The following is a 27,199-nucleotide window of genomic DNA, read 5'->3' on the forward strand; positions in this document are numbered from 1 at the left end:
GGGGGCGGGGGGGGGGGGGACGACGACGCACAAATGCATCACCCCGGCCTCAGATCTCTCGCCATCTAAAAGGGTTCAGGGGCTTAAATCGGCTCCCTCTACTACAGAAGTATGGCACGTAGGAGTTCTGGAACTTCAGATAATGAACATCACGCACGCAATACATTACGGCACATTACTGTTCTTGAGCTGAAATTATCAGTCCCATTCCGTCTGACATATTGACATCTATCCTACAAGATACATTGTGAATGTATATTAAGTGACTCCACTCAGTGCAGCCCACTCTACAGGTGTTATCAGTACCTGAATGGAAGGAATTTATACAGTCTGCCAGTAACACAATTGTTGCGAAAGAAGTACACTAACTTTCCTGCCCTTTATTAACTCGCCACCAAGCGATTAACCACCGTATACCCGCTTTACACTACGCTGCTAACGATATGTAATGTAGCAGCTCGGGTCAGCAATTTACTTTCGACCGTTGTGCCTTGCAGAGAAGTTTGCTGTTAAAATTAAGAGACAGCACGTTCCAAGAAGGCCAGTAACATAATATTTACTCATAGATACTTCTCGCGGAATGATCACTACAGGGAAATTAGGGGAATTAGAGCTAATACGGAGGTTTACTGATTTTTTCTGCCTGCGCACCACTGGTGAATGGAGAAAGGTGGGGGGAGGCGGTGGTGATATGATAAGCACCATCTGCTACATTGCAGTAGAGAGTACATGCTGGTGTAGACGAACCCCAAAGTATTTTCTGCGCTAGGTTTCCGAAAATATTACTTGGACTGAATTCTTTGGCGTCACCTCCTTGCTGCAATTATCTGGCACTAAGAACATCTGGCTCGCGCTGCCCCAGTATGAAGCCACATTACACAACTCATGCATTGAAAAATGCAGCTAAGCGAGAATTCACACTACATTTTACGAGTATTTTGGAGTCGGTCACCAAAAATGCTTCTGGAAAACGAGAACAAGCTTAGAATTTCCGACTTTGTAACTGTAATTGTTTCCAGTGGATAAGCCACTTCAATGAAAAACCAAATGCAGTTAAAAGTTCCATAAAGTAAGTGAAACGAATGACTCTAAGTAGTTGATTTCTCTACGACACAAAAATAAACTGAAGGAAAAAAATCGCAACACCAAAAATAATTAATGTAGAGTTACGAAATTTCGGGAATACATTTAAATAGGTAAATGTGAAATTCTGGTACATTAATATCCGGTGTAATCACCAGAATGTTGAATGCAAGCACGAAAACGTGCATGTATTTTGTTGTACAGGTGACGGATATCAGTTTGTGGGATGGAGTTCCATGCCTGTTGCGCTTCATCGGTGGACACAGGGACGGTTAGCTGATTGTGGGTGATGCTGGAGTTGTCGTCCGATGATATCCCATAGCCGGCCGTAGTGGCCGAGAGGTTCTAGGCGCTACAGTCTGCAACCGAGCGACCGCTGCGGTCGAAGGTACGAATCCTGCCTCGTGCATGGATGTGTGTGATGTCCTTAGGTTAGGTTAGGTTTAAGTAGTTTTAAGTTCTAGGGGACTGATGACCTCAGAAGTTAAGTCCCATAGTGCTCAGAGCCATTTCAACCATTTTGTTTTATGTTCCATATGTGCTAGACTGGAGACAGATCTGGTGATCGAGCAGGCCAAGGCAATATGTTGACATTCTATAGAGTATGTTGGCTTACAACAGCGGTACGTGGGCGAGCGTTGAAAAACAACCCATGGAATGCTGTTCATGAATGGCATTATAACAAGTGGAATCACCAGACTGACGTACAAATTTTCACTCAGGGTGCGTGGGACAACAACGAGAGTGCTCCTGCTGTTATACGAAATCGCACCCCAGACCATAACTCAAGTTGTAGGTCCAGTGTGTCTACGCCGCAGACAGATTGGTTGGAGGCCCTCAACTAGCCTTCTTCTAACAAGCACACGGCCATCACTGGCACCGAGGCAGAACCAGCTTTCATCAGGACACACAACAGACCCCCACCCTACCCTCCAATGAGCTCTCGCTTGACACTACTGAAGTCGCTAATGGCGTTGGTTTGGGGTGAGTGGTATGTACGCTAGAGGGCGTCAGCCTCGGAGCTTCCCCTGAAGTAACCGATTTGTAACAGTTCGTTGTGTCACAGTGGTGCCAACTGCTGCTCAAATTGCTGCTGCAGACGCAGTACAAAACGCTAGAGCCATACTCCGAACACGATAGTCTTCCCTCTCGGTAGTACCAAGTGGCCGTCCGGAGTGTGGTCATCTTGCGACAGCACATTCCAGGGACCATCGCTGCCAGCAATCGTGTACGGTGGCTACATTCCAAGTCTTTCTGCAATGTCGCAGAAGGAACATCCAGCTTCTCGTTGCCCTATTACACGACCTGGTTCAAACTCATTGAGGTGTTAATAATGGGGTCTTTGTCAGCCTAAAGACGTTCTTGCCTACCATCAACTTATCACGTCCAATTTCAAAGGTAACGAACGATCACGACTATTACAGAGTGTATTTAAAGCAAACCTAATTTGCATCCTCATAGTGGCAGTAATTGCGCCACTCTTATGCGACTGGCAAGAAATCTGAATAGACACCATCTTCCAGAAGTAGAAACATACCTACCAACTTTCGTTTATGTCACATAACTCCTTCTTGGCGCTGCGATTTTTTCCCGTCAGTGTAAGTTTGAAATAAAATAAAAGGGACACAAACAGATATCGTTTTAATCATGTACATTCGAAGAAATTTAATAGTAGCTACTAATCACTTCTCAGCTGTCAATTACAATCTAGTTGTTTTTCGCAACGACTTGAACTTATATGAAGTACTCGAGATTCCAGTGGATGATTTAGTCGAAGTGTTGTAACGTTTCGATTAATGCCATTTCTATCACAACCTTCGCCTGAAGATTTAATAAGTGTTTGTACAATGGTTAATCATTCATAGCACATAATGATAATGGCTTGCAATAGGTTGCCTTATTGGCTTAATTAGGTTCGACCAGGTCTTGATAATGTTATTTAAACTAGTCATTGTCTCTGAAGGTATACCTGTCCGAAAAATATTGGACCATCTACTAACTACCCGCCTAAAATCCAGGAAACCTATAGGGCAAGACGAAGTCCTCAAATTCCCAGAAAGGTACGACATAGCAAGGGAATGGAGGCAATACTGGTCGCTGAATAATCACCATCCTCTCATCACTGATTTTGATCCTTCGATACCGGTGGAAGGAATTCAAATGCTCATAAGAGCTTGGTGCAGACTTAATCGTGTGAGGACTAACCACGGCAGGTGTAAGGCCATTCTCCACAAATGGAAACTCACTGATGACCCACGATGCGATTGTGGTGCAGAAGAACAAACAATCTCTCACCTGATCTTCTAATGTCCTGCGAGGAGGTTTGAAGGAAAATGGAGGGATATCATGAATGGTACTCCACGTGCTGTTCAGTGGGTGACCTGCTTAGATGTGGACTTGTAATAGCTCGGGGTCAGGGATTTTCTCTGCCTCGTGATGACTGGGTGTTGTGTGATGTCCTTAGGTTAGTTAGGTTTAAGTAGTTCTAAGTTCTAGGGGACTGATGACCAAAGATGTTAAGTCCCATAGTGCTCAGAGCCATTTGAACCATTTTGTAATAGCTGCTCTCTTCCTAATCTTTCACATATAGTTGTTTGCAATCAATCATTTAATAATATATTTGTAATTCGTTTATTACATGAATTAATAGTATGTGTGCAATTTTACTCTGTAGATGCCATACGCTAAATCAAATAAATAAATAAATTGAAGAAAGTGGTACTGCAGAATCAGAGCGGTCATATCTTCCTTACTGGAAGTCATTTCATCATTAAAAAAGAAGGGCCGGTGTTTTCAGAGATGAAAAGGTATTCTTGCCGGTAAGTGGATTTAATCCTATCAAACAGACAGCATGCAGAGTACCAAATTATGAAAACCATGGAGAATACCATAAAGTAACACTTTCTTCATAAATCATTACAGATGTGTCCGCAGCTCGTGGTCTAATGGCTAGCGTTTCTGCCTCTGAATCACGGGGTCCCGGGTTCGATTCCCGGCCGGATGGGGAATTTTCTCCGCTCGAGGACTGGGTGTTTGTGTTGTCCGCATGATTTCATCTTAATTCGTGAAAGTGGTGAGTCTGGACTGTGTAAAGATTGAGAATTTGTAAGGACGCTGATAACCGCGGAGTTGTGCGCCCCACAAACCAAATATCATTATCATCATCATTATCATTACAGCTGTATCACAGAGATCGATACTGAATCCTTCCTGTTCTTGTTACTTAGGGGAGAATATTGTTCCCTGGAACACTTTTCAGATTTTCGCCTCTAGTCAGCCCATTAATAAAAGTTATTATTTTGTACTATTCCATTTTGAAGTGATAGCATTTATTTTATGTGAGGTGCGGTTTTTTTCTTAAATTACAAAACCTGCTCCGGAAAAGTAAGGTTTTTTTTACAATGATCCAAGATACAACATGGTCATGCACCTAGGAACAAATATTCTACTCAAATTTAGAAGGGTTGTAATTCAGAAAATCTTGTCAATACAGTATTTGATTGTCTGTGTGTTAAATTATTACTGTACTACACGTCAATAATTAGTAAGTGAAATAAAATTAAGGAGAAGCGTAATCAAAAACCGGCCACAATTTAGAAACATTTTGAAACTGCAACTATTGGTAACTGAAACAAAAAAAAAAAAAAAAGAAATGGCTCTGAGCACTATGGGACTTAACATCTTAGGTCATCAGTCCCCTAGAACTTAGAACTACTTAAACCTAACTAACCTAAAGACATCACACACAGCCACGCCCGAGGCAGGATTCGAACCTGCGACCGTAGCAGTCCCGCGGTTCCGGACTGAAGCGCCTAGAACCGCACGGCCACCGCGGCCGGCTATAACTGAAACAAATTTACATTATCAGGGCATGGAAAATTGTTAAGACATTAAAGAAAACCACTTTATTCGCAAATATGACGTGTTCCTTGATAGAAGACCTTCCCTTTGAAGGTACAAGATAACGCACGACTAACGAAGTACGGCGTAAAGCTGCAGACGTTACGAAACTTGTTTTAAAAATAGACAGAATTACACTCCTCATAAAGCACCGTAACTGAAGACTTAACAATATCCATCAGATAGCTGTAATATATTATACAGCCCCTAAAGAGGTAGTACTCGTAATATTTATAAACGCTACACAAAAGACAATCTCTTGTCTTACAACTACAAAACAGTAGAAAATGTTGGAAACTGCTTATGGCGGTCTCTTTTTCGTGTTCCTTCATGTGACTCTAAAATCAGCCATTACATTGAAACATCGACCAGAAAACACGTATTCCTAGATACACTAACCTGCAGATACAACACTTTCCCCTACAAAATGTATCTACCATAATACACCCAAGAAACAGAAACCTCTACGCTAAAGGTGCAGCTATTATAATCAAACCTAAACACACAACGCAGTACATGCAATTCTGTATTTTACAAGACTGTCCACACCATTAGAAACAATGTGCGAGAATAAATTAATAAACTAAACATATTATCCTAAAATTCTTAGGTGTGTTATTGATAAAAACGTTAACTGGAAGTCAAATTTATGTCGGGATTCATACGACTTCCGTGTGCAGCGACGGCTGGATACACAAATGGAAGAGTGCTGCGATCAGTCGCGAATAATTTGAATTTATTGCAGATCGAGTTCGGCTATAGAACAGCAGTCATCATTGCTGGAGGTAACAGAAAAGAATAAGATACAAGCATATACAATACGGTGTAATCAAATAAAATTACAAATGAGAAAAATATGTACCAGACATCACCTAATGTGGTAACACAAAACTTGTGCTTAAACACATAATCTTTCAGTCTGCAATAAAGTCAGATTATTTGCGACTGATTTCTGCGTTCTGTTATTATCAGAAGGTCAAATGTTACATATTTTCTTAAAAGTCTAAGTTGTACTACTTTTACATTACGGATAATAGAAAATTTGGAGACGAAAATCTCAATTTCACTTTCCCTATTTTCATTCACTAACCTCCTATGGTATTATATTCTGGAGCAACTGATCATTGTGGCAGAAAGTGTTTCTTGTGCAGAAACTTGTAATAAAGAGAATCCAAAACGAAACTCCGTCCGAACAGGTCTCGGAAGGCCTAACGGCACCGACCGACCGCCGTGTCATCCTCAATGACAGGGTTCACTGGTTGCGGATTTGGAGGGGCATGTGGTCAGCACACCGCCCTCTTGGGCGTTGCCAGTTTTCGTGACCGGAGCTTAATCAAGTAGACCCTCAACTGCCCTCACAAAGGTGAGTGGACCGTGCTTGCCGACAGCGCTCGGCAGACCCGGACGATCACAATAAATAGAATCACATTGGAAAAAAAGTAGTCATCCTCAGGAGACCTGACGGCACCTGTTGGTGATTAGGTCCCGTAGAGCTAACAAATTGCGGTGATACTGACTGATACATTTCACCTTCTGTTCCAAATAGTACCAGACATTTACAATGGGATCAAGTGGCCAACCGAAGAGCGATACTGTGCTTGAGAGTTAGTCAAACCAGGAACGTGTGTATGGATGACATGGCTTTAGTCATCTTGGAGGACGAGAGTGGCCACAATGTACTTCTCATGAAAATGTGTAAGAAATGACAACACTTGCATCCGAGAATGTTGAAATACACATACTAGTTCACATTCACGGTAACATGAATGAGTGGGCCAAAGCCGTGTTACGAGAAACATCGTAAAACCACCTCAGACCTGAGCTACACACTTCGGGTTCAACGCCGCATTTGACCGTCGGTGTGCTTGACACCATGCATCATTTGAAAAGAGGCAAAATCGTTTCTCATCGGAGCATATCACATACCTCCAGTCAGCTTCTGTCCAGTTTCTGTATTGCTTGACGCAATGAAAACGTGAAAATGTGTATGCTACTGTAAACAATGGTGTTTAAAAAGGTGCCCGATATCAAATGAACACTGCATACAGTTCCTTCCGCAGTGTTCGCCCGGAAGCGCCATTCACCGACAGCAGCAGTTCGTGTTTGATTTGAAACCAATTGTCATTAACAAGGGTTGACACTCACCTCGGGTCCTTTTTGCTCGGTATGCTTTTACAACCATTGTTCTACACCACATTACATAGGGTTGAGTGGTATACCATTCTTAGTAGGCACGCTGTTCGTACGCTTTGATACACCCACCAATTAGGCAACTTCACTCACGGTGTGGCTATGGGTATGTCCAAACACGACAGCTCCTTTCTCCCATTCTGTCACGTCCACCTGTCCTTCTGTACTTATTCCATACAACCGACTGGCATATGTACAGTACATACACAGACGGCAGTTGTATCGCGTACACAACGTATAAATGGGTTGTGCTTTGATGGAGCTGACATTTGTACTTAGGTGATTAATGTGAAAAGATTTCCCAAGTGATTATGCCCGCAGGACGGGAATTAACAGACTGAACGCGGAATGGCAGTTGGAGCAGAGGTATGGACATCCATTTCGGAAATGGCTTGGGAATTTAATATTCAAAGATCCAAAGTGCGAAGAGTGTGCCAAAATACCAAATTTCAGGCATTACCTCTCAACACGGACAATGCAGTGGCCGATGGCCTTCACTTAATGACCGAAAGCAGCGGCGTTTGCGTATAATTGTCAGTGCTAACAGACAAGCAACACTGCGTGACGTAAGCGCAGAAATCAATGAAGGGACGAATGTATCAGTTAGGACAGTGCAGTGCAATTTGCCGTTAATGGGCTATGGCAGCAGACGACCGACGCGAATGCCCTTGATCACAGCTTGACTTGTTGGCTTTCACCTGTTCCCTCACGTAAATAAGTTGGTAGATGGAAAATGTTTTGAGGGGTTGAGGTAACCGTTGATCGGTATTTTGCCTGCTTGTCAGAAGTATACTTGGGGGATATAAAAGAGCTGAACAAAGAACACTGACGTAGAAAGGGGTGATATCAAAATAAGCACATTTCTCTCCTAAAAAGATAGTCGCTCACTGCAAGACTGGCAACTTTGCATATTGATTTCAAACGTACGTCGCACGTCAAGAATCAGTTTCTTACGATGTTTGTTGCATTTCCTTTGCCAGTATCATGAAGTCTGTGGACTCTGGGATAAAAAAGGGCAAGTCTTTGAACTGCAACTCTCATCACCAAATAAAAATCAAGCTCGTATGTATTTACTAGAAATTAATCCATCAGCCAAGACTCCGTACGAAATGAGAAATTTTTGTCAGTACAGTGAACACTGGACTCTAAATTGACAATTCGCATCTCCTCGTGATTTAGATACAGTTGTTGACTGACGTTGATTTAAGTTCGGAAGAGATGGCGGCTATATGTAAAAATGAAGGACGCGATACCTATATTTGAACCAAACATGAACTTTTGCAAGTTCACTACAAATCTGTACTGCCATATGTAAGGACTTGCAGGTATCATGTGACACGAATAAGTCAGTACCGTAGCTTTGACTCATGACGGTGACATCTGCTACGGAGAGAGACTAGGAGAGCCACATACAGCAGCGGAAAAAAATATTATAGAACCCTCACTACATTACTTTTGTTCCCTGGGTATTACATAAGGATTGGAATTTTGATAGATTAATTACTCATACAGCACATCTCTATTTCCAACCTTCCTATACTGATGTATGTTACACCATCCTGGCACTTTTGGAAAATGTATCCAAGGCCAATGCCTGTTTCTTCACATATTTTTTTCGTAATCTAAAATAAATACAGACATGAAATTATTCATCTCTTATTCGTTTCATTATATCGTGTAAAACTAGCGAGAAGAGCAACGCACACAGGACGTAGTATTAAGAAAGGAAAGAAGGACGAATACGGTTTAGCGTCCCGTCGACGACTAGGTCATTAGAATCGGAGCACTGGTTTAAACTGATGAAGGTTGTGGAAGGTAATTGACCGAACCCTTTCAAAGGAACCAGCCAGGAATTTACCTTAGATAGTTAAAGGAAACCACGGAAAATCTAGATCTTGATGAATGGGACGTGAACTCCAGTCACCTTGGTGGGTGGCAAATTACGAGCGTATCCTCGGCAACACACTTACTGTTCTCCCTTGTTTATCTCTTGAGTGGACGTTGGCGTTCCTCTGAACGAGAAAATCTACTATCTCAGCATGGCCTTCCCTCGACGCGTACATGATGGGCGTGTGATGGATTTGATCTACGGCGTTTACGTTTGCTCCGCTGTACACCAGTAGCTTTACACATTCTAAGAGCTTCTTCTCGTCTTTAGTAGAAGTGCAGGTAGCCATCAGTGGTGTAAATTGTCCTGAAACGTGACGCATAAATAAATGAAGAGAATGTCATTACAAGAGTAAATTAACAACATTATTGTTTTAAATGTAAGACTCAGCGCATGAACAAAATCTTGTCGAGAAAATTTTGTCTAAGTGAAAAATATTTATGTATGACGATACCTTTGTGGAAGTTGGGATTGGAGCCATATTGCAGTAGACAGTCTACTATTTCTGCATGGCCTAAGGAGCATGCAAACATCAATGGGCTCCATTCTCCTTTCAGTCTTTCGTCGACATACACACCTGAAAAACAAAAAGCACAACAATTGTCATGCATACGAAGGAAACATAAGCATTAAGTATCATTTACGATAACAGGACGTTACGTGAGACTTCCTTCACGGAATGTATTATTCTCACTGCTATCTAGTATACTGGAAACTTCTGCGATAAAAAATCTCGATGGTCTTAGCATCATTCTAAACAAATAGTTCTGTTGAGTGACTGTTTTGCATATTGCATAGTCTAACACTATGCCTAACGACATGATTTACTACAATCTTAATTCCAATAATTTGTTTGACAGTGGTTAGCGTGAGAGACCAACTTCGTTTTAGGCCGCCTACCACCGCCACTGTGCTAGCGTAACAATGACGTCTGCTGGTAGTTGCTGATCTCCAGCACCCAGCTACAGATTCGGTGATGAATAGTACACATTTCCCGCCTTCCCTGGCTTTGAGAATACCGCTGTAGCTATTGTTCCATTGTCTGCAAGTATTTACTAGTTTGCGATGAAATGTGACATAATCGCAGTGAAGGACACAGTGATCCATTGTTTAAAGTTTGTAGAATTTACAATCCTGGATCGCTAGTTGTTTCCTTTTATTATATAACCGTGTCCGATCTATATCACCATCATCAGATGTGTCTGTCTTACTCATCTAGCATATGAAACAAAACTTTCTAGGCCAGATAGGTCACAAAATAAGAAAAAAACTGCAGTGAAAGAGTGGATTAAAGTCTACAGATTTTGCTTTTTGCAGTTCAGAGAACTTCAGTTTTTGGCGATGGTAAGTGTGGAGTTGTCAATTTGGTATTGGAGGGAATAGTGGGAGGTAAAAGTGGTAGATGGAGACCAAGGGATAAAAACTGTACGCACGATTAAATGGATGTAGGTTATGGTAGTTATTCCGAGATGAAGATGCTCATTTGCGCAGGATAGACTAGCATGGAGATGTGCATCATACCAGTCTTCGGACTGAAGAGCACAGCAACAACAGGTTTCGATTTACACGACCATTATCATATGTGTGTCTTGCAGAAATAGAACAAAGAACTTGTAGCCAAGATACATTACAAAACAAAAGGAAAATGTTACAATCAAGGAGTTTTTAAATCCTACAAATTTTACTGTTTAATGGCTAGACATTTCAGAGAACTTCAGCTTTTGTTGATCGTAAGTGTAGATCGCAAGTCATTAATACGATACAGCTTTCCTACTAAACAAGATAGTCTTGTGTGGTTTCTGTTTGCAATCACTGGCCGGTAAAGGTCGAGTCTTTTCCTCTTATTCAGCAGCCGAATGTGCGAGCTGCTGACCTCACCAGTGACATGCAGTATCAGCTACTCGCTGAATCGCCAGGTGACTAGAAGCCAGTAACCTCTGACAGCGACAATGAAAGTGATGTAGTGGAACCGCAAAGTTCGATATTTTTTTGAAGTGAATGCAGTCCATGGCAGCGTAATCTTCAGCGAAAGTAATGCAGAAGATAGAATTGGTTTGAAGGAGTTTAGAGAAGCTGTCATTGCGTGGCTTATCAGGGTATCAATGAGTTCGCCGTCAACAACAACAAATAAAGCACTACAAAAAATGGTTCAAATGGCTCTAAGAACTATGGGACTTAACATCTAAGGTCATCAGTCCCCTAGACTTAGAACTACGTAAACCTAACTAACCTAAGGACATCACAAACATCCATGCCCGAGGCAGGATTCGAACCTGCGACCGTAGCAGCAGCGCGGTTCCGGACTGAAGCGCCTAGAACCGCTCGGCCACAGCGGCCGGCGTTAAAGCACTACAACACGAGCTGTTACAGACCACACGTTCCATAAGGTAGATCGGTAAATGAAGCAGCACATATGCCTGCAAAGAGAGCATCAAAAACGTGTGTATTGTGTAGCACTGCTAGACGCATCCATTCTACAGAATAGATATCAACAATGTAGGAAAAGACAGATTGCTTCTTACCGTAAAGAAGCCACGACAAGTTGTAGACAGGCACGATTAAAAGACACTCACACATAGCTTTCGGCAACAGCCTTCGTCAGTAAAGACACACACACACACACACACACACACACACACAACCAAGAGTGTGTGTGTGTCTCCTTACTGACGAAGGATGTAGCCTAAAGTTCTACATGAGTGCCTTTTTTGACGTGCCTTCTTTACGGTAAATAGTAACTGTCTTTTCCTACATTATTGATATTCCTACCTGGAGTTTCCACTGTTTGATTTTTGTACAAAATAGATATGCTAGACACATGGAGTTGGACACTGGGTGAGTAATAATAACTGTTAGACAGAATACCACAATAAGTGAACGATCTCTAGTTTACCGGTGGTTTCGTTGTGAAATCACGTTCAAAAGAAATACTAGAACACACTTTTTTCCCAAGACACCCGAACTTATATTAATTTGTCACGTGTTTAATCCATGATAAGAAAATATTAATTCTAACTAATTATTTCCGGTATATAGAGGATTAACTTCAACGTCTGCTCCAACAGAGCGAAGTGGCGCACTCAGGATGGTCTTGTTCTCGCATTCCAGAGTAATGCCTGCCCACATCTATATCTTAATCTGCACTCCACTTACTGCCTTATGGTGTATGGTGGAGAGTGCTGTGACTGATTTGGGTACTGCGGATACCACTATCACTTCTTCCCTCCCTGTTCCATCCGTGAATAGTGCACGGAAAGGACGACTGTCGATAAGCCTCTGCATCCCTACATATTATAAAAATGCATGTGCGTATGAATGTATGTATGTACGTATGTTCCACATCTCCTCCTACACCACTGGACCGATTTCAACTAAACTTGGTACACATATCCCTTATTGCGAGGAAACAGTCGTTGTTGGAGCAAGAACCACCAAATAATCGTAGTTTAGGAGCTATGACGTCATAAACAATGAGATGTGTGAAAAATGCATCATAATGCATGAAGTTTTAATACCTCCACGTAAAGGAGTCGAAGGAGTTGCATAACGCTCAGGCGCTACAGCAGCCTCGCAGCTGAATTGGTGTTGAAGTTTCTGACAGGTATATTTTTAACGCGCTCAACAAAGGTGTGTAGGTGGCACTGATGGTGTTGCCGAACTGGGTGGTCTTAGAGGGGCACTTTGCCATTTTATTCACGCACATGCCAATGTCGATCTCTCCTGTGATCACGCGACAGGAGGGCACTTTACAAATTTCATCGAACTGTTTTGAACGGTCCCTAGTGGTTCCACCCTGTATGGCACAGCAAAAACGGCTCTCACGCTGCACTCCAAAGGCGTGCGACCACGTTCAGTGGGACTGCAGCCCTTCAGTGTCAGAGTAGGGATGAAATACACAGGGGTTAGCAGCAGTGGCCAAATTTGTCAAGAAAGTCGTCCTGTTGCTCATAACACTGCCAGCTATTGTTTTCGAAAGCGAAATGTTTGGTAATCAACACTTCAAGGAAAGACGTAGTTTCATTGACGCCCTTTACGTCACAACCTCTGACCTTTTCGTGTCGATTCCGAGCGGTGGCGTGTTTGTAATGTTTTCCTCTGTCACCCATAAGAAAACCGCATGATTTGAATGCTGGGTGTTGCCGTTCTGACCTTCATCCCAGAGGTGTCAAAAGAAAGGGGTAACATGTCCATGGTGGCGATGAGCAGAATTGTGGTGACATTTAGTGCCAATGTGACATCATTAACCAAATATTACAGCTCGCATGAAATTCTGACGTGTGGCCTTGTTTTAGCAAGTGTCGACATCTTTCTGTTTGAAGCGTCTCCGAGCCGGGGGGGGGGGGGGGGAATTGAAGTCGCAGATCGCCACGCTTTTGCACCATTACAGAGGAATATTAGGCACCTTGGGACTTAACATCTGAGGTCATCAGTCCCCTAGAACTTAGAACTACTTAAACCTAACTAACCTAAGGACATCACACACATCCATGCCCGAGGCAGGATTCGAACCTGCGACCGTAGCAGTCGCGCGGTTCCGGACTGAAGCGCCTAGATCCGCTCGGCCACCGCGGCCGGCATCATGGTCGTGGAGCACGCAGTTCCTGATGTTAACGAACCTGAATACAGGCAGTTGTCAACATCTTATTAACAAGGTCGTGGAGCACGCAGCTCCTGATGTTAACATACCTGAATACAGGCAGTTTTTAACATCTTATTAACATGGTCGTGGAGCACGTAGTTCCTGATGTTAACAAACCTGAATACAGGCCGATGTCAACATCTTATTAACATGGTCCTGAAGCACGCAGTTCCTGAAGGTAACAAACGTGAATACAGTCAGATGTCAACGTCTTATTAACATGGTCGTGGAGCACGCAGTTCCTAATGTTAACAAACCTAAATACACGTAGACGTCAACATTTGAGAGAGGACGCGTAGTTGAGCTCAAAGAAGCTGGTTGGAGTAATCGGCGAACCGCTCGACATCTGAACAGGAGCGATTCCACTATTGGACTATGTTGGCAGGAATGGGTGAAGCATGGCCGAACAGCGTAGAACCAGAGAGACGACAGAACAAGATGGCCGAGGAATCGTCAGAGGGGAACTCAGAGCCCCGGATACACCACTGTCATCGATTCGACGTGCAACTGGTGCTTCAGTGACCACAAGGACTATTAACAGGAAGCTCAAAGAAAGGCGGCTGAGCTCATTGCACCCCTTGCGCCGTCTACCATTGACCTCTGTCACCACCAAGCCTGTTCGCAGTGGTGTCAGGCACATTCGGCCTGGAACTCATTTACTGGAGTAGAATTGTCTTCAGTGATGAGTCCCGCTTCGAACTGAGCCCCGATGACTAGCGAAGGCGTGTCTGGAGACGCCCTGGACAGCGGTGGGATACCAACCTGAATGTCGCCCACGATTCGGCCAGACAACCAGGACTGATGAACTGAGTTGCCATTTAAATTCATAGCAGAACCATTTGGTCCTCATCCGCGGTATACTTACAGCACAGCGATACGTAGACGATATTCCACAACCTGTTTTGTTGCCTTTTATGGCAAGCACTCCTGCCGGCCGCTGTGACCGAGAGGTTCTAGGCGCTTCAGTCTGGAACCGCGCATTATGGCACTCAACATCTGAGGTCATCAGTCCCCTAGAACTTAGAACTACTTAAACCTAACCAACCTAAGGACATCACACACATCCATCCCCGAGGCAGGATTCGAACCTGCGACCGTAGCGGTCGCGCGGTTCCAAACTGAAGCGCCTAGAACCGCTCGGCCACACCGGCCGGCTGGAGAATTGTAAATTGAGTTCTTCGGATGTTCTTCTTCTTGTTGTTGTTCTTTCTTCAAGTGTAGGCATTTGGCTGTTACATCCTCTTGCTCAGTGTCTCTTTTGACGGTGGTTGGTTTCTATACGATTATTCCGCCTCTTACTTCGTCTACCGATTGCTCTTTTCTCTATTGGTCAATGATTCATTATTATTTTATGTGTTTTATTTAATTCTTTTCTGTGACATGATCTCTCCATTAATTTCCATGCTCCTTGAAATATTCATTTATGCTTTTAAGTCCTAGTTCTTGTCTCATTGATGTATTTCTTATCAAATAAGGCAGTCCATGGGCATCTTTTGTCCTTAAAAAGCTCATTTCCGCAGCTTTTATTCTTCATCCATTTCCAGATGTTGTTGTCCAACTTTCACTACCAAAAAATGTACATTCTTTTGTAGGACTTTGTTAGGGTTTCTTTTCTCACATTAATATAACTGGGCACTTAAATTTTTTCAGGGTATCTTTTTCGTTTGTAAAGGAGAAAGTGTTTCCAAAGAAGTTGATTTATTCACTCTCTCTATTTTGTGCTCCCTTATTACAAATTTGGTTGGGACCAGGTCTTGCCTGTGACAAAACCTTGATTTCCTTTTTAGTCAAGACTGTTAAGTTATATTCAATTTATAATGGTTCGAAGCTGGTCATCAGCAAGGTTGTTCTCATTAGAAAATTTTGTTACTTTAAGTTAAGAGCGTGAATTCAATTTCTTTTAGGCATCGATACCTTTTAGATAAAGAGTTAATAGTCGCAGATGACTAGATAACTATTTTATTATATTAATGAAATTTATGTTACGACAGTCACAATGCAACTGAATAAAGGCAATCTTTGCTTTGCCAGAAGCGTTTCGCCTCGCTTTATTAAGAGAGCATCAGTGGCTGTGTTTCTGCATTGTTCTACATTTGCTCTTGCTGTCCTGGTGGAGCTGTTACCATGATGGAAGAGTGTGAGTGTGCCTCCCGTATGTCTCTTGTGCTGATAATAGAGTGTAGTACAACAATATCTCTCAAAATGTATTTGTTTTTGGACATAAGTTTCTAGGACTTCTTTTCTAGTGTTGACCAACACTATCGCCAGTGGGAATACCGACTCTAAAAAATACCGACACTGAAAAAAAAACACCATATATGTACCACAACGGAGGCGTGTCTGTTGAGAGGCCAGATAAATGTGCGGTTCCTAAAGAGGGGCAGCGGCCTTCTCAGTAGTTGCAGGGCCTGTAACATTAGTCAACAGGCCTTGTTGTGCTGGTACTGCGAACGGCAGAAAGCAAGGAGAAACTACATCCGTAATTATTCCCGGGGGCATACAGCTCTGCTATATGGTTAAATGGTGATGGCACCCTCTTGGGTGTACCATTGAGGCGGTAAAATAGTCCCCAACTTGGATCTCCGTGAGAAGGGGGGCGGCACTACTCAGGAAGACATCATCATCGGGAGAAACAAAACTGGCATTCTGCGTGTCAGAGCGTGGAATATTAGATCCCTTAATCTTGTAGGCAGGTTAGAAAATTTAAAACGGGAAATCGATAGTCTGAAGTTAGATTAGTGGCAATTAGTTACTTAGCTTCATGTTCCATGCATCATTTGCACAATAAATCGTAATGGTGGGAAATGAGTCATTTTATATTTACATCGCAAATTAACTTGTAAATGTGGCTACATGCTGAACATTAATAAGTTTTTTATTTTACTTATTTATTTATTTAAAATATACTGGAGTTAGTAATTCCTACCCGCCACCCTCAACACATTACAATAATGGCAATTTTGCAATGGAATAAAAAGAGCTGTCTAGGAGAAACTTTTCCAGTTTGTTTTCAGATTTTACTTTGCTGTCTGTCAGACATTCTATATCACTGGGTAAGTGATGAAAAAAAATTTTTAGCAGCATTGTGCATCCCTTTTTGTGCTAAAGACGACTTTAGCGTAGAGTAATGAATGTCATTTTTTCTTCTGGTATTGTAGTTATATACATCATTGTTCCCTTTGAACTGTGGTGAATTATTTACAACAAACTTCATGAGGGAATAAATATAACGTGAAGCAGTAGTCAGAAAGCCGGCCACAGTGGCCGAGCGGTTCTAGGCGCTACAGCCTGGAACCGCGCGACCGCTACGGTCGCAGGTTCGAATCCCGCCTTGGGCATGGATGTGTGTGATGTCCTTAGGTTAGTTAGGTTTAAGTAGTTCTAAGTTCTAGGGGACTGATGACCTCAGCAGTTAAGTCCCATAGTGCTCAGAGCCATTTGAACCAAGTAGTCAGAAAGCCCAACTCCTTTAACAGATGGAGCACCACACATTATTCTTACAACATGTTTCTGAGCAATGAAGACTTTCTTTCTTGAAGATGAGCTAGCCCAGAACATTATTCCATATGACATTATTGAATGAAAATACGCAAAATATGTAAACATATTGATATGTCTCTCTCCAAATTTGCAATGATTTTAAATGCAAATGTGGTTGGAGTAAGTTGTTTTAGGAGTTCCAAAATTCGCAGAAAAGCTGTCAACGATACTTTAAAGAACCGTGTTTACAATTTCTTCTGTTTCTGTATGCATGGTTCAAAGGGCTCTAAGCACTATGTGACTTAACATCTGAGGTCATCAGTCCCCGGCCACTCTGGCCGGCTCTGTATGTATGCCTGGATTAATCACAATATTAGTGTAATATGCAAAAGAACTATGTTACTTGTCGTATATTAGACGGAAGATCGTTTGCATATATATACGAGGGGGTGCCCAAAAAAACATCGGAATAGCATTGCCGTGGGCGGAACTTGTGTAGTACGCATTTCTGCCGCTAGGCGTGTATAGACAACTCATTGCCAGTTCAGTTCCGCCTGTGTTGTCGTCCTGGCTTGTTGTGTTCACCTGATGTGATAGTTTTTGCTAGCGCTGTTCTGTTCTTGTTTCGCTTTTTATGATGGAAAATTTAAGTGAACAAAGTGCAGCTGTGAACTTTCGTTTTCTACCCGGTAAAAATGCTGCTGAGATTGTTTTAATGTTGAAAACATCTTACCAAGATGACGCTATGGGAAAAACTCAAGTGTACGAGTGATTTGCTCGATTTAAAAATAGTGACATGTCGACTGATGACGAACCTCGTTCTGGATATCCGTCAATTGCCCGAATATACGAAAATATTGAACAAATTCGAGAGCTTGTGCTCACAGGCCGTCGACAGACAATTGATCAGCTGTCAGAGATTAGTGGGTTATCTTGGAGGTCGGTGTTCGTCAAAAAAGACCCGATTTGTGGCAGACAGGAGACTGGTTCTTCCACCACGACAAAGCTCCTGCACACACAGCCATCGCTGTTAGACAGTTTTTTGGCTAAAAATGGAGTGGTTCCGCCGCCCCGCGTACCTTACTCGTCTGACCTGGCTCCATACGACTTTTTCTTGTTTCCACGAAAAGGGGCATGATAGGACACCCATTTGAGAACACTGAAGAAGTCAAGAAAAAAACGAGGGATGGGCTGGCAGTCATTTCTGAAGAAGATTACAAAAAATGTTTCGAACAGTGGAAGCCCCGGTGGGACAAATGTATTAGTTGTGATGGAGAGTATTTGAAGGGGATAAGGTTGTTTTGTGAGCAATTTGAAAATATATAGCTTTTAAAAAATAATTCCGTTTTTTTTGGGTACTAGGAACAATAGTGGACCTAAGATTGAGCCTTGCGGAAACCAAGACAGAATTACATCCCTGGACTATATTGGCTGAATTACTGAGTATAACATTCAGCATTCCTTTGGTTAGATGAGATATTATCCATTGATTGGCTGTACCATTAATCCTATAAAACTTCAATTTATCTTGGTGAATACTGTGATTCACGCAGTCAAATGCCTTAGATAGGTAGCAGAAAATACCAACCGGTATAATTTTATTACTTAATGTTCCTAAAATTTGGCGAGCGAAAATATAAATGGCATTTTCCGTAGAACAACTCTTCTGAAACCCAAACTGTGGCCTGCAGAGGTTAATATCGCCTTTCCCAAAGAGGGATTTAACAACGGCATATTTCACTCCCTCTGGAAAAATGCCTTGAGTTATTAATGCATTAAGTATTTCAGATAAGACGAGGCTTATTACATGGGAACAAATCTTTAATATTTTACTGGAAACACCATCAAAACCATGTGAGAGTGACATTCAGTGGCAAGTTCCAGTCAGACAAGTAGAGGTTTATACGAGGGAGTACTGAGAAGTAAGTTTTTTGTGTGAAAACTCTTAAAGCTTTTTAAACAAAATAGATGTTATTAACATTTTACATTTTTTCTTCATATGTACTTGTTTATTTCTCAATATAGTCACCCTAGCGACGAGCGCATTTCTACCAACGAGAGACCAGTTTGTTGCCACCGTTTTTGTAGCATTTTTGACTTCGTTGACCGAGCCACAACCTCACCTCTGCTTGCGCCGCTTCATCAGCGTCAAAGTGAAGTCCTCGAAGGTTTTCTTAAGTTCTGTTAACAGATGAAAATCGGATGGGGCCAAATCGGGACTGTATGGGGTATGATAGATGACGGTGAACCCAAGGCGTTGGTTGCAGATGTCGCAGCGCTCGTGTGTAGTCTGGCATCGTCACGTTGAAGGAGAGGGTGCTCTATGTGTAGACGAGTTATTCACTTCAAAACTAGATTACAAAACTCTGTTACTCACACACTGGTCTACTTACGTTATACAACGCCATGTTACACGCTACAATTCAGAGCCCTATAGCGGCAGAGGACTGCAAACATGTAGACACGAAGAATTAGGACGTTCCCACTAAGACAAAAGAAAAAAAAAAAAAAACTACGCACCACGAATGAATTATACAAATGGGACGGAAATCGGTAGGTGTGATGTACACTACTGGCCATTAAAATTGCTACACCACGAAGATGACGTGCTACAGACGCGAAATTTAACCGACAGGAAGAAGATGCTGTGATATGCAAATGATTAGCTATTCAGAGGTTGGCGCCGGTGGTGACACCTACAACGTGCTGACATGAGGAAAGTTTCCAACCGATTTCTCATACACAAACAGCAGTTGACCGGCGTTGCCTGGTGAAACGTTGTTGTGGTGCCTCGTGTAAGGAGGAGAAATCGATGGGTTCAGGAGGGTAATACGGAACGCAGTGCCGGATCACAACGGCCTCGTATCACTAGCAGTCGAGATAACAGGCTTCTTATCCGCGCGGCTGTAACGGATCGTGCAGTCACGTCTCAATCCCTGTGTCAACAGATGAGGACGTTTGCAAGACAAGAACCATCTGCACGAACAGCTCGACGACGTTTGCAGAAGCATGGACTATCAGCTCGGAGACCACGGCTGCGGTTGCCCTTGACGCTGCATCACAGACAGGAGTGCCTGCGATGGTGTACTCAACGACGAACCTGGGTGCACGAATGGCGAAACGTTATTTTTTCGGATGAATCCAGGTTCTGTTTGCAGCATCATGATGGTCGCATCCGTGTTTGGCGACATCGCGGTGAACGCACATTGGAAGCGTGTATTCGTCATCGTCATACTGGCGTATCACCCGGCGTGATGGTATGGGGTGCCATTGGTTACACGTCCCGGTCACCTCTTGTTCGCATTGACGGCACTTTGAACAGTGGACGTTAGATTTCAGATGCGTTACGACCCGTGGCTCTACCCTTCATTCGAACTCTGCGAAACCCTACATTTCAGCAGGATACTGCACGACCGAATGTTGCAGGTTCTGTACGGGCCTTTCTGGATCTCTCACCAATTGAAAACGTATGGTCAATGGTGGCCGAGCAACTGGCTCGTCACAATACGCCAGTCACTACTGTTGATGAAGTGTGGTGTTGAAGCTGCATGGACAGCTGTACCTGTACACGCCATCCAATCTCTGTTTGACTCAATGCCCAGGCGTATAAAGGCCGTTATTACGGCCAGAGGTGGTTGTTCTGGGTACTGATTTCTCAGGATCTATGCACCCAAATTGCGTGAAAATGTAATCACATGTCGGTTCTAGTATAATATATTTGTCCAATGAATACCCGTTTATTATCTGCATTTCTTCTTGGTGTAGCAATTTTAATGGCCAGTAGTGTACATGTACAGACAAACAAATGATTACAATTTCAGAAAAAATTTGCATCTTTGTTCAAGAGAAAGAGCTTCTCAAATTGAACCAGTCAATAACGCATTAATCCACGTTTGGACCTTATGCAAGTAGCTATTTGGCTTGGCATTGACTAATAGAGTTGTTGGAAGTCCTGAGGGATATCGTATCAAACTCTGTCCAGTTGGCGCATTAGATAGTCAAAATCCCGAGACGGTTGGAGGGCTCTGCCTATAATGCTCCAAACGTTCTCAATTGGTGAGAGGTACGGCTTCCTTGAGGACCAGGATAGGGTTTAGCAAGTACGAAAACAAGTATTAGAACCTCTTGCCGTGTGCTGGCGGACATTATCTTGCTGAAATACAAGCCCGAGATGGCTTTCCATGAAGGGCAACAAAACGGGGCGTAGAATATCGCAGACGTAATGCTGAACTGTAAGGGTGTCACGGATGACAACCAAAGGGGTCCTGCTATGAAAAGAAATGGCACCCCAGATCATCACTCTTGGTTGTCAGGCCGCATGAGGGCGACAGTCAGGTTGGTATCTGAACGCTGTCCAGGGCGTCTCCAGACACGTCCTCGGTCTGGAATCTCGCTGACTGGAGTAGCATTGTCTTTAGTGATGAGTCCTGCATCGAACTGAGGCGTGATGACCAGCGAAGACGTGTCTGGAGACGCCCCAGACAGCAGTGAGATAATAAGTGAATAAGAAAATAGGAATGCTGGTAAGGTACTATGAAGAACGTAGTGAACCATTCTCGTACCCACGATAGACAGGAAGCCAACATCCACGACAGTAAAATGTCACCTAGCTCCGAAAAGAATGAAGAGACTGGAGAAATTTAGGTTGAGATAACAAAAATTATTCAGATGATTTAGGGAGACAAAAATTTCATTGAGTTGCTGATGGAATTCGATAAAAGGAAAAGGAAGAAAAGGAAAAATAGTAGATCAATATGGACTAGGAAAAGAAATTAGAGAGGAAGTCGTCTGGTAGAACTTTGCACACAACATAATTTAGTCGTTGCTAATAATTCGATTAAGAATCATGGAAAAACGTTGTATACGGGGAAGAGACCTGGAGACACCAGAAGGATAGTATGTGGGAAGGAGGAATAAGACGAACATCAACAAAATCAAAACAAGAGTAACTGTATGTAGTCCAATTAAATCAGATGATGCTAAGACAATTACATTAAGAAACGAGATCCTGAAAGCGATAGATGAGTTTTGCTATTTGGGCAGTAAAATAACTGATGATGGTTGAAATAGAGAGGATACAAAGTATAGAATGGCAATGGAAAGGAAAGCGCTTCTGAAGAAGAGAATTTTTTTTAACTGCGAATAGAAATTTATATGTTAGGAAATCTTTTCTGGAGGTATTTGTCTGGCGAATAGCCTTGTACGAAGTGAGACGCGGACTATAAACAGTTCAGGCAATAAGAGAATGGAAGAATGTTGAAGATTAGATGGGTAAATCATGTAACTAATGAAAAGATATTCAGTGGAACTGGGGAGGAAAGATATTTGTGGCACACATTGAGTAAAATAAGGGATCAGTTGATAGGACACATTCCCATCATCGATTTAGTATTGGGGGAAATCCGGAGTGTCAAAACTGTAGAGGGAGACCAAGAGATGAATACAGTAAGCAGTTTCAAAAGAATGTAAGTTGCAGTAAGTTATTTGGAGATGAAGAGGCTTGCACAGTACAGAGTAAAATGCAGAGCTACATCAAACAAGACTTCGGACTGAATACAACACCAACAACACTCGCACACACACACACACACACACACACACACACATATATATATATATATATATATATATATATATATATATATATATACTCCTGGAAATGGAAAAAAGAACACATTGACACCGGTGTGTCAGACCCACCATACTTGCTCCGGACACTGCGAGAGGGCTGTACAAGCAATGATCACACGCACGGCACAGCGGACACACCAGGAACCGCGGTGTTGCCCGTCGAATGGCGCTAGCTGCGCAGCATTTGTGCACCGCCGCCGTCAGTGTCAGCCAGTTTGCCGTGGCATACGGAGCTCCATCGCAGTCTTTAACACTGGTAGCATGCCGCGACAGCGTGGACGTGAACCGTATGTGCAGTTGACGGACTTTGAGCGAGGGCGTATAGTGGGCATGCGGGAGGCCGGGTGGACGTACCGCCGAATTGCTCAACACGTGGGGCGTGAGGTCTCCACAGTACATCGATGTTGTCGCCAGTGGTCGGCGGAAGGTGCACGTGCCCGTCGACCTGGGACCGGACCGCAGCGACGCACGGATGCACGCCAAGACCGTAGGATCCTACGCAGTGCCGTAGGGCACCGCACCGCCACTTCCCAGCAAATTAGGGACACTGTTGCTCCTGGGGTATCGGCGAGGACCATTCGCAACCGTCTCCATGAAGCTGGGCTACGGTCCCGCACACCGTTAGGCCGTCTTCCGCTCACGCCCCAACATCGTGCAGCCCGCCTCCAGTGGTGTCGCGACAGGCGTGAATGGAGGGACGAATGGAGACGTGTCGTCTTCAGCGATGAGAGTCGCTTCTGCCTTGGTGCCAATGATGGTCGTATGCGTGTTTGGCGCCGTGCAGGTGAGCGCCACAATCAGGACTGCATACGACCGAGGCACACAGGGCCAACACCCGGCATCATGGTGTGGGGAGCGATCTCCTACACTGGCCGTACACCACTGGTGATCGTCGAGGGGACACTGAATAGTGCACGGTACATCCAAACCGTCATCGAACCCATCGTTCTACCATTCCTAGACCGGCAAGGGAACTTGCTGTTCCAACAGGACAATGCACGTCCGCATGTATCCCGTGCCACCCAACGTGCTCTAGAAGGTGTAAGTCAACTACCCTGGCCAGCAAGATCTCCGGATCTGTCCCCCATTGAGCATGTTTGGGACTGGATGAAGCGTCGTCTCACGCGGTCTGCACGTCCAGCACGAACGCTGGTCCAACTGAGGTGCCAGGTGGAAATGGCATGGCAAGCCGTTCCACAGGAGTACATCCAGCATCTCTACGATCGTCTCCATGGGAGAATAGCAGCCTGCATTGCTGCGAAAAGTGGATATACACTGTACTAGTGCCGACATTGTGCATGCTCTGTTGCCTGTGTCTATGTGCCTGTGGTTCTGTCAGTGTGATCATGTGATGTATCTGACCCCAGGAATGTGTCAATAAAGTTTCCCCTTCCTGGGACAATGAATTCACGGTGTTCTTATTTCAATTTCCAGGAGTGTATTTCATAGCTAGGTGTCTAGCAAATTTATAGCCTTCTACTATTCGGGTAGAAGACAGTTTTGCCTTGCTGCAAGTAGGCGCCGAGTATTTGGTGTGGTTAGCTCTTTAGTACCTGCGACTATATGGTGACGCGCGTGGAAAAATGGTTCATTTGGCTCTGAGCACTATGGGACTTAACATCTATGGTCATCAGTCCCCTAGAACTTAGAACTACTTAAACCTAACTAACCTAAGGATATCACACAACACCCAGCCCTCACGAGGCAGAGAAAATCCCTGACCCCGCCGGGAATCGAACCCGGGAACCCGGGCGTGGGAAGCGAGAACGCTACCGCACGACCACGAGATGCGGGCACGCGCGTGGACTTCGAGCTACAATGGTGTAATAGAACGATTTATTAAGGGTAGTCTCCAAGTATTCTAGTATTAATTATTTGAAACCATGCTGGATCTCTGGCGAATCCTGTGAGGTATTTAGAGTTCCATCCACACTGGATTGCCTTTGTGTAGGTTGATGGATGAAGGCTACATGACAATGTTCCAAGGCATCGTTATATATTAGGTCGTAATTTATGCTCATGTAACAAAATGAATGAGCTTTCATAAGGTTGTGATTCAGGATTACGTTTTGTTTTTTCAAATGGTTCAAATGGCTCTGAGCGCTATGGGACTCAACTGCTGAGGTCATTAGTCCCCTAGAACTTAGAACTAGTTAAACCTAACTAACCTAAGGACATCACAAACATCCATGCCCGAGGCAGGATTCGAACCTGCGACCGTAGCGGTCTTGCGGTTCCAGACTGCAGCGCCTTTAACCGCACGGCCACTTCGGCCGGCGTTTTGTTTTTTGTTCAGTATTATTTGGTTACAGACGTCCATGTCCTCAATCTTAGAAACAGGTTGTAACCATTTTGGATCGCTTTATGTTGGCATGCCACGTAGTAATTATATCCTTGATTTAGGCAATCACATCGCCTAATCTTTCCGTGCTCTAAGCATGGCGTGTTGCACAATAATAGTATAATTTTAAAATTATTGGCGCTAGCTCCAGACTTTGGGTTGAACACCGCTGTATTTTGATAATTTCATTAAAGTTTTTTTGACATTCAGCCTAACTTCTTTTTATAATGTTTAAAAATTTTAATTTTCTTTTGTATTTATGATTGCACTTACTTAGCTAAGCTGTCATAAAGGTACTTGCGGTTTTGTAATGATATAATGCATTTATCGTAAATATGATGCATAGGATGTCTTAACTATGTTTTGTCAGGAAGAAATCATCAAGAAGTTCTTTTAGCATTCTAGAACTTTTATATTTGGAATCGTGGTTGGTTTTCAATTTCGTATTTGACTTTTAATGGCAGAAACTATGCACTGCAGCGACGCCTGTCATACTTGTTAACAGCTCATCTCATGCACTGGCTGTTGACAGTCTTGTGGCGCCTTAGTAGGCATGACGTGTCATCGTATGGATGCAATGTTGTGGCGATTTGTGTAAATAGTAATTTTAACTTTTACTTTTGACGTGCCAATACATCATTCATGTCATATGTTGTGTATCTGAAGATTTAATGGAAAGATATTGTGTGCATCTAGCACAAGATTTTTATAATAACCTGTACGAAGGAATGTTTTCTTTGATTCCTCTGTGGTTAATCTGGCGTTATTCGTTAAACAGTTTGTAGTACCTTCTGTAACGTTATTACAGATCTTGATGGTAAAGTACTTTACCGGAACTGATTATCCACAATACAGTGTTTTATTGCCATCTTGGCTAAGAAGTCCTAAAATATATATATAGCGCGAAAGCGTCACGGAGATGCTCATCCAACTCTAGTGGCTGGCGTTACAAGAGAGACGTTGTGCATCATTTTGTAGTATACTGTCAAATTTTCGAGAGCAGACGTTTCCAGAAAAGTCAAACAATAATTGCTTCCTGCTACGTACACCTCGTGAAAAGACGAAAAAGATAAAATTAGATCAGCGCTCACACGGAAGCTTTCAACAGTCTTTCTTCACGCGGACAATTCGTCACAAACTAAAACGTGGTAACTAACAGTGGGCCGGCCGGGGTGGCCAAGAGGTTCTAGGCGCTACAGTCTGTAACCGCGCAACCTGTACGGCCGCAGGTTCGAATCCTGCCTCGGGCATGGATGTGTGTGATGTCCTTAGGTTAGTTAGGTTTAAGTAGTTCTAAGTTCTAGGGGACTGATGACCCCAGAAGTTAAGTCCCATAGTGCTCAGAGCCATTTGAACCATTTTTGAACTAACAGTGATGCACAAAGTACCCTCTATCTCACATCATAACGTCGCTGACAGAAAATAGCCATAGATGTAGCTGTACAATTTGGGCTCAAACAGAGGGCTACCGACATTCCTCCTTCCAGCTTACCATCAGCGAATGGAGGAGGGAAATCACACGGTGTACCCACCGCCATACACATCGTACGATAGCTACTGGAGTACTGATATAACAGAAGTAGGGTGATTAGGATTTAACGTCTCGCTATGACGAAGTCATTAGAGACAAGGCACTTGTTCGTTTTGGACGCGTAGAGCGAAGAAGATCGGCCTAGCTCTTTTCAAAGGAACAACAACAGCATTCGCCTTGAGCGACTGAAGAAAACAAACGAAAACCTGAATTTCGATGACCAGATGTCGATTTGAAACAATCTCTTCCCGAATCCAGGTCCATTGTATTAACAACCGTGCTACCTAACGCACGTACCAATAAAGGCGTCTTCAGATTTTCTGATGAACCAAAACGTTATGGCCACCTGCTGAGTAGCGAGTTAGTTCATCTTTGGGATTGAGTAGCGATTACACGTGGTATGGATTCGACAAGATTTTAGTCGGATTCTAGAGGCATGTAGCACCAGACGCCTACGCACAGATCTCGCAGTTCCACTAAATTACAGGCCGTGATTCGTGGCGCGGAGCTAGCGCC

General features: G+C 43.4%; 1 protein-coding gene across 1 annotated transcript in view; it reads right to left on the minus strand.

Annotated features, from left to right (window-relative positions):
- The window catches only part of LOC126249280 (inversin-like), a 123,505-nt gene that overhangs the window by 41,536 nt on the left and 54,770 nt on the right, over window positions 1-27,199 (minus strand). The window contains exons 4-5 of the mRNA XM_049950934.1: window positions 9,516-9,638; window positions 9,144-9,367 (exon numbers count right to left, since the gene is read on the minus strand). Of these exons, the coding sequence (XP_049806891.1) occupies window positions 9,144-9,367; window positions 9,516-9,638 (347 nt within the window). The remainder of the gene's footprint in view (window positions 1-9,143; window positions 9,368-9,515; window positions 9,639-27,199) is intronic.

The sequence above is a fragment of the Schistocerca nitens genome, chromosome 3, assembly GCF_023898315.1.
Source record: "Schistocerca nitens isolate TAMUIC-IGC-003100 chromosome 3, iqSchNite1.1, whole genome shotgun sequence".
Classification (NCBI taxonomy): domain Eukaryota; kingdom Metazoa; phylum Arthropoda; class Insecta; order Orthoptera; family Acrididae; genus Schistocerca; species Schistocerca nitens.